The sequence below is a fragment of the Chrysochloris asiatica genome, unplaced genomic scaffold (genome assembly GCF_000296735.1).
Source record: "Chrysochloris asiatica unplaced genomic scaffold, ChrAsi1.0 scaffold00044, whole genome shotgun sequence".
Taxonomy (NCBI): Eukaryota; Metazoa; Chordata; class Mammalia; order Afrosoricida; family Chrysochloridae; genus Chrysochloris; species Chrysochloris asiatica.
This window is the reverse complement of record NW_006408562.1, coordinates 325,685-345,794: the sequence shown is the minus strand read 5'-3', so window position 1 is coordinate 345,794 and position 20,110 is coordinate 325,685. Positions and strand designations below refer to the sequence as shown.

The following is a 20,110-nucleotide window of genomic DNA, read 5'->3' as shown; positions in this document are numbered from 1 at the left end:
GAGAAGAATATTAGAAGTGCCATGGACTGCCTGAAGAACAAACAAGTCTTGGAAGAAATACAGCCAGAATGCTCCTTGAAAGACAGAATGATAAGACTTTATCTCTCATACCTTGGACATATTGTCAGGAGGGACCAGGTGGTGGTGATGCTGGCAAGTTTTATGTCCTTCAGAAATACTTGAATGTTCCCTTCTCTTGTCATAATTGAATGCCTTGGAAGGGAAGAGCTGGATGGATTAATAACAAAGACCTAAAGTCCTGGTGTGGCACTATTGGATAAGGACTGGACTGCTAACCACAAGGACAGTGGTTCAAACCCACCAGCTGCTCCTCAGAAACCCTACATGGGATCACTATGAGTTGGAAGCAACTTGACAACAATAACAACAAAGTAAACTTTATCAGCAAATAAATTAATAATAATAATCAATAGTATGGTAGAGCTGTGTGTGTCATTTTCTGTCCCTCAATTAATTTGCACCATCAGAAAGTCATCTCCAATATGCATGTGAAGAAACAAAAGCTTAGGAAGGCTAAGCAAGGTAAAACTAAACAGGAGAAACTCATGGCCTGAGTGGATTCTGGCTCACAATGACCCTATAGGACACAGCAGAGCTGCTCCACTGGGATTTTGAGGCTGTAAATCTCTAGGGAAGGAGCTGTCTCGTATATCTCCTGAGCAGCAATTGATGAATTTGAATGACTGATGTTTCTATGAGCAGCCCAACACTTAACTTACTGCACCACAATTTGAAGTAAGCCTCAAACCTAGGTGTTCTTAACCACTATGCCAGTGGTTCTCAAAATGTGACCCCCCAGAGTGCAGCTTAAGCATCCTCAAGGAGCCTGCAAAACTATTGAGTGTTGGACCCCATTTTCAAAATTTTTTATTTGAAAGGACTGAAATAGACTCAAGGATTTACATTTTTACACAAGTTCCTTTTTGAACCTCTGTCTGCTCACACTTTGGGAGCCATGGCCCTTGGTTATGTTATAAACTACCTGACCAATCTGGGCTTCCATTTCTTTCCTGTAAAATAGTAAAACCCATCCTAACCATAAAATTCTAAAGAAAAAAGCACCAAGAAAGAAGAACCATTGCGGAGCTGCCAGAAACTCAAGGGAGAGTCAAAAGAGGATGTGTGAGGAGGGTTGTCATTATTGATATGAAATGGATCTTGACTGAAAGCAGAGATGGTCAGAAAGATGTTTGCTTGTGCTTTATTGACTACGCAAAAGCTTTCAACTGTGTGAATCACAACAATTATGAATAACATTTCAAAGAATGGAAATTCCAGAACATTTCATTGTTCATATGAAGAACCTGTACATAGGCCAAGAGGCCATTGTTAGAACAGAATAAGGGGATACTGAATGGTTTAAAATCAGGATATATTTATGTTAACATAGTATCCCTTCACCATATTTATTCAATCTATGTGCTGAGCAAATAATTTGAGAAGCTGGATTATATGAAGAAGAACATGACATCAGAATTCTAGGAAGAGTTAACAATAACCTGTGATATGCAGAGGATTCAACCTTGCTTGCTGAAAGCCAAAAGAACTTGAACATCAAAGATTAAAGACTATAGCCTTCAGTATGGATTGCACCTCAATGTTAAGAAAACAAAAATCTTCAAAAATGGACCAATAATAACATCGTGATAAATGGAGAAAATATTGAAGTTATCAGAGATTCATTTTACAATCATCACTAATGCAAACCGCAGTCAAGAAATCAAAAGATGTATTGCTGTAGGCAAATCTGCTGCAAGAGACCTCTTTAAAGTGTTAAAAATTGCAAAGATGTCACTTTGAGGATTAGATGTGTTTGATCCTAGCTTTAGTATTTTCAATTCCTTCATATACATGCCAGAGCCGGACAGTGAAAAAGGAAAACTATAGCAGAATCTCGGCCTTTGATTTTTGGTGCTGGTGAAGATATTGACAAAAGAACAAGCAAATCTGCCTTGGAAGTACAACCCGATTGTTCTGTAGAAGTGAGAATGGCAAGACATAATCTCTTGTATTTTAGGCATGTTGTCAGGAAGGACCAGTCCCCAAAGATACATCATGTTTGGTAACATGGAGGGTCAGCGAAAAAGAGACAGACACTCAAGGAGATGGGTTGACACAGTGGTAACAACAGTTAGCTCCGACACAACAATTATGAGGAGAGCACAGGACTGGCAGAGTTCTGTCTTGTTGTTCACAGAGTTGTCATGAGTTGGAACTGCCTCAGCGGCATCTACCAACAACTAAAACATTTTAAATTCCATTGGCTAATGCTGCCCTAGAACTTTTATTTCTTTTCTTTTTTCATTTTGATACAAGGCCCGGCCTTATCCACGATGTTGTTGTTACATGTTGTCAAGTCAGTTCTGATTCATAGGTACCCTGTGTAGTGTTTCCAAGGAGCAGGTGGATTTGAACTACTAGTCTTGTGGTTAGCAGTCACTATGGATTGCATCTCAATGTTAAGAAAACAAAAATCTTCAGAAATGGACCAATAAATATCATCATGACAAATAGAGAAAATAGTGAAATTCTCATCAGAACTCTGTAATCTTCTACATAGAAAATATCAATGCAATCATTAAAAAATTCTAAGAACCTTTAGAGATTTCCTAAATGGGCCTAAAGATTTTGAGATGCTTGAAAAACTTCAAAAGAAATAATTTTAACAGCAGTTTTCTTTTCTTATAACAACTAAACGTGTAAGAGAAGAGAGCTTCTTCCTTGAGTTTTTAAAATGATATATATAATCTCTTGTTTCAAACACTGAAAGATAACTTAGTACTTTGTTGTTTCATTTTCCAGAAACCTCTAGAAAATCATCACTTGGAGATGATGAAACAGATAAGGAGAAGAAAAAATTCCTGGGATTCTTCAAAGTTAATAAACGAAGCAATAGTAAGGTACTGGATTAAATAAACATAGGCTTGTGCATTAAGTAAAAGCAATCTCTTGAAATATCTATACTTAACCTCTCTGGGAATTCTTCAAAATAATTCTATTTAGGAATATTAATTCCTTGAGGTAAAAGGAAGCCTGTTAGTATACACTGAAATGAATACGTTGTGTTTCCAAACTTGATCCCTTAAGCAGTGATCTTGGGTGATAGTGTCTTATTTGCCGTTAGATTACAAAGCCTGTGCACTTCTGAAGGGCCCGAGCCACAAAGCCTTCTTTGGGCTGGCACAGACTCATGACCTGGCAAGTGGTTAAAGCTCAGTGAATATTCCCCTGGCATCCATGAATGAATGAATGCACTTGTCAAGCAAGTGACATTTGTAACCCCCTCCAGGGAAGGAGTACTGTCACCTGGCGCACAGTAATCTACATACCTCACATACAGGCACAGGTTCCAGCCACTCTCTGCTCATCTGGAGAAGACACAGAGCAATGCCTGCTGTATTAGTGGGCATGATGAACAGAGATGGTCTGCATGCAGCTCTCTGCTGGAAACAGATATAAAAATGGTATTGGCCAGGTGCCATATAACTCACACATTTAGCTAAGCACTTTCTGAGATTGTTGACATCTCAGGGAAAAAGGAGAGGGAGGTGTTGATAGGCCACTGTCTGCTATAGTATGTGTTTTGGATCAAGATGCCCTGGAAAAGGGAGTCAGCTCACACTCTCAGCCCATCCAGGAAAGTCAGGCTGATACATCTGGTCCTAAGCATAAAGTTTACTTTTGGGTCACAGGGAAAGGTGACAGGTTTCACTTGGACTACTCCCTTTACACAGCGTGTTGTAGCTAAGTTTATATAAAATAAGAAGTATCCCTATAAATGGAGTCCTGGTGTGGCACTGTGGGTTAATGCACCAGACTGCAAAGCCATTTGAACTGCAAGGTTGGCAGTTCAAGCTCACCCACCGCTCCTTGAAAACCCTATACAGGGTCACTGTGGGTCAGAACTGACTTGACAGCACTTAACAACAACATCCCTGTAAATAAGGAGCTTTGGTAATGTAGTGGATTACGAGCTGAGCTGCTAGCCAAAAAGTCAGCAGTTTGAATCTATCAGCTGCTTCATGGGAGAAAGATGAGGCTTTCTATTCCTATAAAGATTTACAGCCTCAGAAACCATATACAGGGTCGCTATGAGTCAGAACTGACTCCACAGCACACAACCCCCACCGCTGCTGCCGCCATTCTATAAATAGGATTCCCTGAGTGGTATAAATAGTTAAGCAGTTTACTTGCCAAAGGGTTGATGGTTTAAATCCATCCAGATGAACCTCAATAGCAGACCTGATGTTCTGTTTCTGAAAACCCCATGGAGCAGTTCTGCTCCGCAATATAGGATTCCTGAGTAGAATTAACTCAGGGGCAACTAATCACACAATAACAAAATCATCCCCGTTAATGAAGCCTCTCAAACTTTGTGTAACATATGAAGCCTTGAGGAGCTAGAAAGAATACCATTTGTTGAACTCGTACTTTTGCTAGCAATTGTTAAATATCCTTAGGCCCTCACAGTATAATTTACTAATATGCTGCATTATAAGTTTCTTTTGTGGACCGTTTTTTTTTTATTGTCTTAAGTAAATTTTAAGGTCATGTTTTGTACATAATATCAGAGCTCTGAAAAAGTGAAGTTTTTACTATCACTTATGATTTTCAAATCCATAAATGCCTGATAACCAAGATATTATCTATTTTAATAATTTGTTATTTTAAAAAATTAATTTAATAATGTTATCTATTTGAAATGTATATTTTCCTTTTATCTAGTATTTTTTCCTTACCGATAAATGAGAGAAAAAAGGGGAAAAAAAAAAACCTTATAATGAATGTTATGCTCATATACCCTGAGGTTCATTTGGAAGCATTTGCCATGTATATAATTTAAAGGAAATGAGAGGAAAAATGTATTCACAATTAGGAACCACCTCCATCCATTCAGAGATCTAGGTAGCTGTGCACAATGCTCCCCTTGGGAATCTCCTCAGCTCACCAGGGGCCTGTGGAGCCAGTGTAGTGATGCATCCAGGTTTGCAGAAGAGGACACTGGGAGCTCAGGGAAAGTTACTTGCTCAGGGTCAGGTCCCAGGTGTCTGACTGCAAAGCCAGCACTTTCCCCACCCGACCTGTTGTGTCTCCACATGTTAAGGAGGGCAGCAGTGGAAGGTCCCGATCACACTCAGGAAGGTGAACTAGGGGAGGCATCTTAGCATCTTCAGCAGGTTTCTCTGAAGCTTCTTTACCTCTCCTGATGATTAGATTGTGGTTTTGTGATTCTCTTATATTTATTTATGACTGGTTATAGGTGCTTTTTCCCCATATTCCTGACTGTCCTTTGAAAATCTGTGCTCAGTGTTGATCCTTCTAAGGTCTTTTGAAACTTTTTCTCTTCTCTCCTTTTCTTTCAACTCTTATTTCCTCTCTTCTCATTTTATGTTTGGATTTCTTGGAATTACAGTACCAGAATTTTGTGTTAAATTCTCCATCTCTGTATAGTTTCCCTGAACTTTGTGGAATAAATTTTCGAGACTGCACTCATTGTTACTCTTCTTGCAATCTATTTCCCAGTAGATGTCTTACCACTTCCTCATTTTTCACACTTAGATCTCAAGCTGTTCGTCTTTTGTCTTCCTTTGAGAAATGGAACTGCCAACAGAAAAAGGTCAAAACCATTTAGAGATTCTTTTGTTTTTAAAATCAAGTAGCCCACAGAGTTGGAGATTTGGAGACTTTCTAATTTGGCTTCTGAGAGTTCTTTGGGAGATCCCCTCTCAAAATAGTGTGAAAAGGTTTCAAGAGAGGATGACTCAGCAGAAAAGAAGGTCTTTGATTATGAATGACTTTTCTTTCATTTGTGAAGTGCTATATTCTTTTCTCTGTCTTGAACCTGGTGTAGTTATTTTTCTATTTATATATAACGCATCTTTTATTTATTGCCTTCTCTGTCATATGTTTTATGATTTTGTTCCACGCAGCCCTTATTTTGGCTTTACCCTTATTGAATAGTATATTTTTGCATTAACTTCTTAGTTAATATTTTTCTTCTTCTTTATTATGGAAAATACTGTACTAAGTGCAACCTTATTTAATCTTTCTAGAAACTTAGTAAATGAGATATTATACTTCTCTCTTTACAGGTGAAGAAACTGAAGCTAAGCAACATTGAGGTCATCATAGTGCCAGTACATGCCAGAATTAATTAATGCTAGAATGCAAACCCAGATCTGTTTTCACTTAGTACATATGAGGGGGCTTCAAATAGTGGGAAAACAGAATTGAAAGATAATGGAATTTTTCCACTAACTTTTTGAAGCTTCCTCTTGGTTCCTATTTTTTCATCATTTAAAAGAGGACTTGGAGTAAATTATTTTTAAAATCACATCCTATGATGCCAGATGGTCTGCAAACTTTTCAGTAACCAGAACACAAAGAAGAAGAACTAGCAAGACATTTAAAGCTAAATTGGCTCTTTTCTCTCTTTTCCTCAAAAGTAAAAAGAAAAGAGATGAACCCACAAAAACCTACTCATGTATATATATGCGTGTGTACATATACACCTATTTATGTACGTGAACATGCACATATTTTATATATTTATATATACCACATATATATGATACTATATATAATATGGCTTAGACATATGTCTATGCCTTTGGGCAATATGCTTAAAAGGAATATAATTTTGACTGAAGTAGACAAGAGAAATGTCTTTTCTTATTGTAAATCTTTTGTGTTTTAATGTTTTGAGAACACTTGATAATTCAGTATCATTTTGACATTTTGTTCTAACCCAAGAACCTTTAAGAATACCTTAGACACCTACATTAGCGATTGGATCACATCCCATTGAGGATGTTTGATGATTTATTTTATCATTTTGACATTATTTGTTCTTCTAGCCCAAGAATCTTAATAATCACCTTGGAGACCTAGGTTAGCAAATGGGTCATGTCCCATTTAACCATGTTGGGACATAGGAATTGTATGTTTAAATGACACCCCAGGTGATTCTATTACTGGTGGGTAAAACACACTTTTATACAGTCAAATGAGATATCATGAACATAGATTAAGAGTGAGATATTTGGCGCATGATTTCTGTGCGCATCCAATCAATTATCAGTGCAGTGACAAAACTGAATTTCACCCTTAAAAGTCCTCAGGACCCTGTTAATTATTTGGTTTGTAAGGTGTCTAGTTCCATCTGTTCAGGCCAACTAATGTTTTAATATTGCTTTTATTTTTAAGTCAAATAGCTTCCTTGAGGAAAAATGAAAATCTTCTTGAGATTGTCAGTGAGTGAACACTTTGGTTTGGTACTGTTTTAAGACAGGTCTCGTGTCCAGAAACTAACGGAACTGATCACAGATGAAAACTCTGTAGATCCATGTTCTTCTGCCTTGAAATATAGTCGTGCTGACATTTTTGCCATAACTTTTTTTGGAACGTATTTGCATATGGTGACAGTTGGGGCATGTGTTTGTGTTTCAGGTTGAGCAGCTCGGGCTGTCAGGCCTGGACAGCAATGAGGACAGCTCACAGGCAGCGTTGGGAAAAGGCTTGAATGTGAGTACTGACACCCCAGCAGGGCTTTTACTAACTTGGCAGAACTTTTCACTGCTTTGCAATCCTTCTAAAAACGGAAATGACGAAATCCTTTTAGAATGGTTTTTGTTGTGGTCTACATACATTCACAAAGGTGAAAATGTGTATTCACTTTTTTAGTTGTCCTTAATACATTTGAAAGATTTTTATTTCTAACATTAGTCAGCATGACCAGGAAAATTCTCTAGGCTAACTGAATTTATACTTTCTGGAATTATTGTCACACATTACTTTGCATAGCCTGATGTTTTGGACCCAGCCAGACCTATTTTTTAGCCTTGGATCTGCCAGTTATTAACTCTGCAACCTTACAAATAAAACATGGAACACTCACGTAGCCCTTGAGAGAATATTTTAAAACTTTATGTGTCCTCATGTTTTTAAGTTGCCATCTTTAAATGTTTAAATACTTAAAAGAATGTAACTCAAAGCATGCTGTAAATACTGGCATTTAACATTTATCTAATAGATGTATGAAATGCACAATCACTCAATAAATTACCTGGGGAAACCCTTGAATGACAGTACAAAATTTTATATTATTGTTATTTTCTTAATTTCATATTTCCATTCCAGTGCCCACATAATTTTTCTATTCATCATATATTTTTTGCTTGAAAATATTCTATAGATTAATAGATGATAGGGTTTTTATAGGTCACTAAAATTTTTCATCTATGACATGTCTTTCCAATAAAATATTCATATGTTATTTTTTAAATTTTATGTAATCATAAAGACTTAAATAAAAACAAGATTCTTCTAGATTGATTTTTCATTACAATTGTAAAATAAAGAAAATTATAAAATATAGTACTAATGATAACATGGACTTTTGGTGTGGCACTGTAGGATCAACACTGGACTTTGAACCATAAGGTCGGCAGTTCAAACCTATGAGATACTCCTTGGAAACCCTATACAGAGTCACTATGAGTCAAAACTGACTCAACAGCACTTACCAACAAGCAACAAGAATGATAACATAGTTATTAAACATGAAAAGTAATTTTTTCTTAGTGAGATGAATGGGAATTTAATCCAGGTATCCATTAAAGAACATGACATAAAAATGAAACTTGAAAAGACTTAACATTAATTCTGTGCCTTTTTCATTTTTATTTATAAAACTTTTTGGCATAAATAAATATATGATTTTTATTTTGGTGTCTTTCAAGTTATTTATAGTCCTTCTGAATAATCTGACAAATTCAAATAGTAATCTATTATCAAAAATTATTGTGAATGATTTTCTATATGTTCCTGATTGTTGTTAAGTGCTGTTGAGTCCGTTTCAACTCAAAACAACCCTGTATAGGGCTTCCAAGGAGTGGCTGGTGAGTTTGAACCACAAAGCTTTCAGTTCAAACTGACCAGTGGTCCAGTGCATATCCTACAGTGCCACACCAGGACTCCTATAACTGATGAGATTTTATTAGATTCGATATTTAAAAATTGTCAGTAGCAAAGATTTGGAAGCTATCTGCTTTCATAGGAACTCATTACCCAATCATTGTAGTTGTTTACTTCTGGGAGAATAAGAGAAAAAAGCACCAATCAGGACTTATTAAATGATAATTATACTTAATACCATTTTGTTCATTTTTGTTATTGAGTGCCGTTGATTCAGTTCTGACTCAGAGTGACCTCGTATAGCATTTCCAAGAAGCAGCTGGTGGGTATGAACTACTGACCTTGTGGTTAGCAGTCAAGTGCTAATGCTATAGCACTACAACAGGACTCCATGGGTACCTTTTTAGACTTTGCATATTAAGATTTCAGAAAATTGAAATGTTAGTTTTCACACACCTTTGCCAATAACAGTGTTCTTTGATTTTAATGAAAATTTTTGGTGTTTTTTAAGTCATATTCCAAACTTAAATGTCTTTTTGCCAAGATTTTGTTTTATGGAAAGTTTCAAGTTACAGAAAATGTTTGCATATGATCTAATTGGAAAGATAGTTCTTATTGTTCAACCAAAAAGCCAAAGCATATTTACTTTTGTTTTTTAAAACAGTCCAGTTGTAGTTTTGTATTTTGAAAGACTGTGTCCATGTGTGACCCCCATCATACTGATCTCACGTCTGTGTCTAACCTGTGTGGAGGTGTTCTCATTTCCTCTAAATTATATGAGTTTACTACTCTTACGTAAAACAAAACAAAAAATGGCACCAACTATCCCTCCTCCCACAGCACTTTCTACTCTAGTGGCCACACAGAACTCCAATACCATACTCACAGTTAGGGCTTTCTTAAGAGAGTAGGAAGTGCTCAGAACACAGTTCTTGGTCAGAACTGTCTCTTCTCGGGTCTCTTTCTGACTTTTGGTCCGTTTGCTTGGCCTCTGGCCAAGTTACAAAGCTCTTTTAGGGCACTTGGCTCTAGTTCCATGGGTCAGAAAACCCTAGTTCTCCCAACTAAGTGACTGGAGGCACCCAACTTCACAAGCGAGCCACCCTACTCGAGAAAGGCACTCAGCTTTACTTACTCTGTGGACTGGAAGGCCCGCTGATCTGCTTGGTGGTCTGGCTCTTTGTTCTACTGCTGCTGGGACCTGGACCTGAGCATTCTATTGGTTTGGTGAGGCAGAGTTCAGGCTCCTCCAGATGCAGAGGAGATGCACACACTTCTGACCTCCATCACAGCCAGGACTGTGCAGGCAGGGGTGTCAACAGCTAATGCTTGGGTGAGGGTGGGAGGTGGCTGTTCTTCTGGTCACCAGGAGGAGTTGGCAAAACCCCATCTTTTTTGTTGCTAGTCACCAGAGTGCATTTGTGATGTCAGCCCACTGTCTCAATAAAATGCTGCTTGCTAAAGTTCAAAATTTCTGTGTTACATCAAACCAGCTGACAGTTCACCTGTCTGTCCCTTGCCATTTTATTCAGTGCCTTCTCCTGGTAAGTATTCAGTCCACCTCTCCATCTTTTGTCTCTGGAGCTTAAGGCTCCAGGATTACATTCGTATCTTTCATTTGGACTCTCATGTCTTTGTTGTAGACGGTGTGTCTCCTTAGTCTGCTATCTTGCCAGAACTCCCACCCGTCTCTACTTTGGGAGAAAGCTGCTGGAAGAGATCTTAAAATATTTTTTTGCAGTCTACAAACTACATTGTGTTTCAGTGTTCAATTGGCATCTCAGAACTTTGTCTATTTCAAGCATTGTAACTTTTTCTAGCATGAAGAAGTCCCTAGATTTTGCAGTGAGCAATACCCAATTTCTGTAAGATTTTTTTCTGTCTCATTAATGGAACAGAAGATCAGGTACAGGAGCCTGGTGTGGCATGATAAGGTTAAGAACTGGACCACAAGGTCTGTTTGAACTGCAAGATCTGAGGTTCTAAATCAACAGCCGCACCTTTCAAACCCTATCCAGGGTCGCTCGAGTTAGAATTGACTCAATGGCACTTAACAACAACATAGGAGATTGTTTGCCTGGAAAAAAGAATGTACTGTGTTTTGAACCCTAGGGCAGGACATTTAATAAATAATGATGGGCTGTGATGATGTTGAACACAGATTCCACAACATTCTTGCTTTGTGCTAGGCTCTGTGCTTAGTTATATGATCTCATTTTGTCCTTTCCACAACACTGTAAGGTAAGCACAATTACCTTCCTTATATACATATAGGAGTCCTGGTGTGGTGCTGTAGGCTAATGCGTCAGACTACAAAGTCGTTTGAACTGCAAGGTCAGTGGTTCAAGCTCACCAGCTGCTCCTTGGAAACCGTATTCAGGGTCGCTATGGGTCGGAATCGACTCGATGGCACTTAACAACAACGACAATATACGTATAGAAATTTCTCAACTTTCATAGGTCAAGTTATTTATCAAATTTGTAATGTTCCCTATGTTTTACTTATTATCCTCTGTCAATCAAGCATATTGCTGATGTAAAATTGTGCAAAGCGCACTCTGTTATTGTTTATATAGTCTTCACCCTAGTCATCGACTTCTGGTCTGCATGCTGTCAGACCTCGGCTTCCTGACTCCTAACAGAGGGTAGATCTAGAAAGGATGGGCATGAATGGATCACAGCATCCTTTTGTTTCTTTGAATGTCCTTTATTTCTCCTTCTCTCAGTTGCCTTACATGCCTTGCAAGAGGCAACTTCTTTTGCAGATTGATGTTGTTGTTGTTAAGTGTTGTCAAGTCTATTCCGACTTTTAGTGACCTTGTATAGGGTTTTTGAGGAGGAACTGGTTGGTTTGAACTGCTGACCTTGTGGTTCATAGTCCAGTGCTGCTCCTGCAGTACCACACCAGGAGTTCAAATTACCAGTAATCAATGTAAGTGGGTTCAGTCTCCTAGTGGATATCTTTCTACCATAAATCCCATAAGCACTGGGGTTTTCTCAGATTTGGTATGATGAATATTTGCCTCACTGATATACAGTGCTGACCACCACACTGCTTCTATGCCCTGGCCTATGCCATTCTCACAGTTGTTATGACTGAGTCCATCATCGCAGTTACTATGGCAACCTGTCTCATTGGAGGTCTTCTTCTTTACTGTTGACCTTCTCCTTTACCAAGCAAGGTATCCTTTTCCAGGAACTGGTCCCTCCTGATACAAAGCGTGTGAGATGAATGTCACCATCCTTTCTTCTAAGGAGCGCATTCTGACTGTACTTCTTTCAAGACAGATTTGCTTGTCCTTTTGGCAGTCCATACCTTCAATATTCTTTGCCAACACCATTTTCCTCTAGTCTTCTTTATTCATTATCAGACTTTCACATTGATATGAGGCTGTTGATTACGCCATGAGTTGGGTGAGTCTCACCTTAGTCCTCAAAGTGTCATCTTTAAAGGCAACCTCATGAAACCAAGACAAGTATTTCTAAGAGAACTTGTCTGTCTGCAGCCATCAGCCAAACACAGAGACATTCTTAGCCACATTTTGTTTGAAATAAATGCATGCATGTATGAATGCAAATTCTAGTTGCAATATTTTTTTACTTACCCTTGTACAGTCTTCCTTGGAAAGGTCATATACACTACCATCTACTCAATTCCCAAATGTAACTGCATTTTCTTTATTAAATGGTGCTTGAGTCATAATAAATAACTGCCAAATAACTTCAAGTAATTTCCTGGGAGATTTACGTTTTACAGGAAACTATCATCTTCATGAAGGAGCTCTGATAGCGTAGTGGTTACAAATCGGGCTGCTAACCTCAGGATCAGCAGTTTGAAACTGTCAGCTGCTGTGCAGGAGAAAGATGAGGTTTTCTGTTCCCATAAAGATTTACAGCCTTGGGAAACCTGTCTGGAGTCACTATGAGTTGGAACTGACTCCATGGCACATCACCACCGCCACCATCTTTGTGCATACATTGTGAGGGCTCTAGAAACATGAGTCTGGGGTGATAAATGGACTGGCTTATCCACATGAAGTACACTGCTTAAGGAGTTGGATCATTATTTATTTTCTTGAAACTCAGCATGTGAAACTATAAAACATGAAATAGATCGTAGTTTTCTCGTCCCTCACCTGTGGGTCCGGAGACAAAAGGAGTTGAAATGGCCTGTTAAGAGTCTTGCTGCTGATCATTGAGAAGGTGGGGAGGTGGCTCTCAGAGCTTCTGGCTCTGTCCATAGCTCTTTCCTTATGTCAAGTGAACAAGAGATATAAACTATGTACAGGAATGGAACAAAGTTTCTGAGACAATTTGTAATTTGTTTTGTTGTTGTTAAGTGCCGGTGAGTCGCTTTGGACTCATAGTGACCCTGTATAGGGTATCCAGGGCGTGGCTAGTGAGCTTGAACCACTACCTTTGCAGTTCAAACTGATCTTGCAGTGCAGCGCATTAACCCACAGTGCCATACCACACAGAAAGTAGAAAGTACATTGGTTGGAAGTCAGCTATCCCTAGTTCTAGTGCTACTTCTCTATGGACATTGGCCAAGCTGAAGAATTTTCTCTTTAAAATGAAACTTTGGAAGAAATGGATCCTTCCTATGGTTATCAAAAAAACCAAGCAAACAGACAGAAAGCAAAAACCAAATTCTTTAAATCTGGCTAATCTGTAGGTTATTCAATATGAGCGACACCAGATACCATTATATATTGCTTATTACTATGAAGTGCAAATCAGTAATTTTTTTTTATTATTATTTATTTCTGCCTCAATTAGAAAGTAAATTGTCTAAGGAGATGTCCCCTTTCCATGTTTCATCAGTTTTGGAAATAATTTTGTCATCATAAAGTGTTTTGTTCTCATGGATGGAAAATGTCCCTTACTAGTTTTGGAGTTCTGTATCAAAAGGCCTAAAACAAAAGTGGCTAGAATCCAGGATTAAGTGGTCCCCAAGTTCAAGGGAGGCCCTCAAAGCTTCCAGAAAGACCAGGCCTTGGAGAAAACTACTACAGGAACTGTAAACCTGCCGCCATCGAGTCTGGGCTGGTACTTAGCAACCCTGTGTAGAGGTTTTGAGATTAATCTTAATGCAAGCAGGCAGCCTCATCATCTTCCCTTGGGACAACTGGTTGGTTTGAACCAGGGAACTTGTAGTTAGCAGCCCAACACCTAACCCACAGTGCCACCAGGACTCTTTCTGCAATATGGCAGGGGTCCAACATCTAGGAGTCCAGAAGTTTCCATGGATGCTCACATTTTGAAAAAGTTAATAAAATTCTCGCTGTCATTTTAGCTGCCCTCCTATGCTTAGTAGAGTTCTGTGTTCCTAGTCAACAGGAGGGCCCAGAGGAAACTCCCCATCTCAAGCAGATGACAAAGCACTTTAAATGCTTATGGGAAGTATGTGGCAGGTCATTTCTGCCACAGGGTGTCAGTGTCGCCACAGGCACAGTGCATCCACCTGAAATTCAATAATCTCCACCAAAGAAGCTAAAATTAACTTTGTTTATGGAATGTTCACAAATCTAGGACAGGAAAATACGTCCCAGGGGCTGAGCCACATGTTTGTGATGCAGAACTAATTTTTGTTATAAATCAACTTTGCAGAGATATTTTGGTTAAAAAGCATAGCTTGTACCTTGTGAGATTGTTTTACATAAAATATTATAAAAATAAATGGCATATGGAAAGTTTTTTAAAGTGGGGTGGGGAAACTACATAGAATGCCTACAATCTAACAAAATGAATTGTCAGTTCATGTATTCTTAAATCTTTCTTAAAAAGTACGTTGTGCATTTTGTATCATGTCAGCAATGATGTGCTAGGGTTTTGCATTTTTTGCCTTTCATTTGTTGTTGTTGTTTAGTACCGTGAAGTCGGTTCCGACTCATAGTGACCCTGAACAGGGTTTCCGAGGCTGCAAATCTTTACAAGAGCAGAAAGCCTCATCTTTCTCCTGCAGATGACCTTGAGGTTAGCAGCACAATTCATAATTAATAGTTTGCCTGGTACAGCATGGTGTCTTAATTTTGTTAAGGGATACAATCTTATGTAAAAAAGGAAAACATGGATTTTGTTTGCTTGCATTTGCATTTTACTTTAGCATTTGGTAACTCTGTGGCCTTTTAGAATCCCATATTCTTCTCCATAAATAGGGTAAGACTGAATAGGTACAGAGCACTGAAAGATCATATTTTGACTTAGTAAATGTTACATCTCTCTACCCTGTTATTTGTTGTTTCTGATTTATGGTATTATCCATTTGTTCCCAAAGCCTTTTTCATGTGAAGGGCTTTTCTTGGGAAAAGTACTTGTACAGGAAAGAAAGAAGCAAAGGGTGTAACAATTTTATAGCTTTCAGTAGAGTATATGTGGAGGCTTCAAAAAAATTAATGGAAAAATGGAATTGTTGTCCTAAATGGTTGTGACATGCAGTGTATTTTCTGCACACAGTATACCCATGTAAATAGCATGAATTGCCCTCATAGGATACTAATGTGTAAGGGGGTTGTGTGGTTTACAAAAACCTTATGACGTGTGTGCTACTTGCATAAATCGATAGTAACATTGCCACCACCAACAAATAAATGTTTTATTATGGGACCCAATTTCCCATTGGTAAGCACAACTCGTATTATCAAATATTGGGAAGCAAACAGATCATAAAACACAATTTAAAAAATCCTGAGGTGTTTTTTTCGCACCTGTTTAGTCATTAAAAGTCATTTAAACTTTTGATATCATTTGTTGTTCTTAAGTGCCATCGAGTCGGTTCCGACCCATAGCAACCCTACATAGGGTTTCCAAGGAGCAACTGATGAGCTTAAACCACTGACCTTGTGGTTCAAACTGACTGTGCAGTCTAGTGCATTAACCCATAGCGCCACACCAGGACTCCTTATATCATACACCCTATTATATCGTATTATCTCTAATGCAAACCAGGCAATTGCCAGAGAAGGGTTTGTTTTTAAAGCTGATATTTTTTTTTCTGTAAGACTCGATTTTTAGACTGGAAATAGATAGGGAGCCACAGCCTACAAAGTTGGTCACCAGTGCCTGATGCCAATAATTCTAGAAGTGAAAAAAAGGAAACTTATTTTAAACCCTTGACTAGGTATATTGAAAGTTTAAAAAAATGCCTCTTTAAAATTACACATCTTTCTTTCATTTATTTAAAGCATGAGTGTATGTGTATATATATATATATTTGCCTATTTATAGTTTTTATTGCTTTCTCCTGCTCTTTGACAAACAAATATAAAACTGTACAATCCTGGCTGCCAATAGTGATTGGTTGAGTGAGTGACACTGGAAGTTGTTTCAGAAACTAAGGGTGAGATGAGATGCCAATCTTCAGTCCCTCAGCACCCTTTCCTGCCTCAGGAAATGGAATTTGTCTCTTCAGTCTTCTGTTCTCTCAAACACTATCTGCAATCCATCTTCAAAGCTGGCCATGCCTTCGGGACAAACCCAGAATCTCAGCACTTTGCAACACACTGTCACCAGTTCCATCCTGCCCTGCTGGCTATGTCCTCTCCCCAGCTCTCCCCAGCGCCATGCCCCAACATCCACCTGACTGGTCTTGCTGCTGTTGGTCCGCCTCCCACACTGTTGTTCACACTAAGTGATCCTTCATGTCACTGCTCTGTTCAGAGGGAAAGTAGGTCACCATGGGGCCTCCCCACCTGCAAACACGCACTGGCTTTCCTGTGCTCTGAGGTCATCTTTTCTCACTGTTGCTATTCCTGTGTTCCTAGATATATTTCCTTCTGCCTCAGCTCAGGTTGTGGAGCAGGTGATTGCTAGTGAGACTCTTGTTAAGTGCTGCCTCCTCGTCAGCTCCAAATCATAGCAACCCTGTATATGGTTTCCAACACTGTAGACCTTTGTGGAAGCAGAAAACCTCATGTTTTTCCCACAGAGAGGCTGGTGGGCATGAACTGCTAACATGGTAGTTCGAAGTCCAGTGTTTACCCCAGGGTGAGATGGGCCTCCCCAATTTGTAGCCTTCCCTTTGTTCATTCCTTTCAATTCATTATTGAGCCATGGTTTCACATTACTGCAGAAAATGTGCTCAAGCTCCTGGAGTTCTAGATAGTTTGTACCGTCCTCTAGCTACGTGTCTACCTCTAACACTCATGAGCAATGTGCTGGGGCCCATTAGGGCTATATACTTGACATCCGTCTAATCGCCCTTCAGTAACAGTCAGATTAAAAATTATGTATTTTATTTAGGGTGGTTTATTCCTTCATGTATTTATCTGTATGCATTAGCTATTGCAATTTTCTTTTCCAGCTCTAGGGGGAAATGTTAAGTAAGCATCTGGTTCCTGCAGCCTGCGCAATCCCTTTTCTTGAACTATGGAACCGGATTCACTTGACTACTTCTTCATCCCTTACACATCCTCTGTGACTTCTCACATCGTTCAGGGCTTGGCTCTGAGGCACATAGTTCAGATGCCTGCTGGCCCATTGCTTCCATCCAGAGCCAGGGATTCTCTTTAAGGCTCTGAGGCTCCTCTGGTCTTTCCTGGCTTAGCTGTTTCTGCTTTCCCTCCCTTGGCCCTTCTTCTGACTTCTTGCGTTAATAGCATTTTATTTTTTATTTTTTGGTTTTTAGTTTTTCCTTTATTTTGCCCCCTATCAACCTGGAATATTTCCTTTTTCTTCCTATTGTGACATTGTTACAAGCTGTGGATTCAGCTTGAGCCAATGGCTGCCTGGTCTCCAACTGACCTTGAGTGGGCTTCAGGTCCCACTCATCAAACAGAAACTACCCCTGGAACATCTCAGCTTTTTTGTAAAGTTCCAATATATTTCCAATTCATAGAAAATTTCCAGAATAAAATTAACAGTTAACCAGTGTTAACATATAGATAAATTTGCTTCTTGTTTTTCTGTTAATTCATTAGAAATGTAAACACAGGTGAGACTAACTATGTAATGCTAGCAACCCCTCTTTTTCTCCCCAAGGCTAAAATGATCATTCTTTTGAAAATGTACTATTTTAATAAATATAGTCAGTGGGCTATCACCATAAACAAAGGCTATGTATGTTGTTGTTGTTGTTGTTGTTAGGGGCTGCCAAGTCAGTTTTGACTAATAGCAACCTTCTGTAAAAACAACAAAACACTGCCCAGTCCTGCACCATCCTCACAATTGTTACTATTCATGAGCCGATTGCTGCTGCCACTATGCCTGTCCATCTCATTGGGGTTCTTCGTCTTCATCCCTCCAATTTACCGAGCATGATGTCCTTCTCTAGGGACTGGTCCCTCTTGATAATGTGGCTGAAGTATAAGAGACAAAGTGTCTCCATCCTGGCTTCTAAGGAGCATTCTGGTTGTACTTCTTCCAACACAGATTGATTTGTTCTTCTAGCCATCCACAACACTTTAAATATTCTTCTCCAACACCATAACTCAAATGCATCATTTCTTATGGTCTTCCTTATTCATTGTCTAACTTTCACATGCATATGAACCTATTGAAAATACCATGGGAGCTTCAAAACTTTACTGAAAAAAATCCATTATCTTTCTATTCAATTTTTTCCACAAACTTTTTGGGGTCTACATATATATATAAATATATTGCTGTTGTTAAGTGCCCTTGAGTCAGTTCTGATTCATAGTGATCTTGTATAAGGTTTCCAAAGTGGCTGTTGGGTTTGAACCACCATCCGTGTGGTTTGCAGTCCATTTCTGATCCTAAAGCAACGCGCCAGGACTCCTTTCCTCTTGTGTCACTGTAGGATTAGCACTGGATTGCAAGGTTGGTTTGAACTGCAAGATCAGTGGTTCAAACTCACCAGCCTCACCTCAGGAACCCTATACAGGGTCTATGAGTTGGAACCAACTTGACGGCACTTAACAACAACAACAACAAACATATATATGTATATACACACACACATATGTATGTATTTATGGGTTTGGGGATATTTCTTAAATGGACATGATTTCTAAAGTCTGAATCCTGGCTCATAGAATAGGAACCGTAAATGGTGAGAAAGGATTCCCTGGGTGGTGTACGCATTTAAGTGCTCAGCTTCTACCTGGAAGGTTCGAGATTTTAGTCCACAACCCAGAGACACTTCAAAAGAAAGGCCTGGAGGTCTACTTGTAGAAAAATTGGCCATTAAAAAAAACCCTATAGAGTGTGGTGCTACTCTGGCACATAAGAGATTAGTATGAGCCAAGAATGACTTAAAGATAAGTGATTCCACAGTGAGAAAGACGTTGTAAGAAGAGAGAAAGAGAGGGAAAAAAAGTAGAAGGAAGATGGAGCAAGCATAGTACCGCCTCTAAAAGAACAAATCCTGTGGAAGCCTGCATCAAGTGAGTCTCTTCTCTTCCTCTTTACCTCAGCCCCATTGCCACTTTTGCCAAACGTTTAATAAGTCTCTCCTGTGTGAGACACAGGAACCAGTGGACAGTTGGAACACAGAGAGGAGCAAGAACAAGCCCCTGCTCTGAACTTGGGAAAGATCCATGCAAAGGAGCACGCTAACCAAGTACTGTTCAAACACTGAGTGCACACACATCCCCTGGGTCCTATTGACACTCTGACTCAGGGGCCCTGAAAGTTGACATTTGCATGAACTCCATGGGAAGCAGATATGGCTGGGCTACAAGTCAGTGGGCCACACATTGAACATGAAGGCTCAGTGCTCTGGTGATTTGTTAGTGTTGGATTTGTTGTTGCTGTTAGGTGCAATCAAGTTGGTACTGACTCATAGCAACTCTATGCACAGCAGAACGAAACACTGCCCTGTCCTGGGCCAACCTCACAATGTTGCCATGCTTGAGCCCATTGATGCTGCCACTTTGCCAGTCCATTTCGCTAGGCATCTTTCTCTTTTTCTCTGACCTTCCACCTTACCAAACATGATATCCTTCTCCAGAGACTTGTCCCTCCTGACAATATGTCCGAAGTATGAGAGACGAAGTTTGGTCATCCTGGCCTCCGCAGTGCACTCTGGCTGCACTTCTTCCAACACAGATCTGTTGGTTCTTTTGTCAGCCCATGGCACTTTCGTTGTTCTCCTCCAACACATGTTGTTGTTGTTGTTAGGTAACATTGAGTCAGTACCGACTCATAGCAACCTTAGGCACAGCAAAATGAAACACTGCCTGATCCTGGGCCAACCTCACTATTGTTGACA

General features: G+C 39.3%; 1 protein-coding gene across 1 annotated transcript in view; it reads left to right on the top strand.

The window, feature by feature from the left end:
* The window catches only part of COBL (cordon-bleu WH2 repeat protein), a 316,809-nt gene that overhangs the window by 80,030 nt on the left and 216,669 nt on the right, over positions 1 to 20,110 (top strand). The window contains exon 5 of the mRNA XM_006861913.1: positions 2,824 to 2,921. Within this exon, the coding sequence (XP_006861975.1) occupies positions 2,824 to 2,921 (98 nt within the window). The remainder of the gene's footprint in view (positions 1 to 2,823; positions 2,922 to 20,110) is intronic.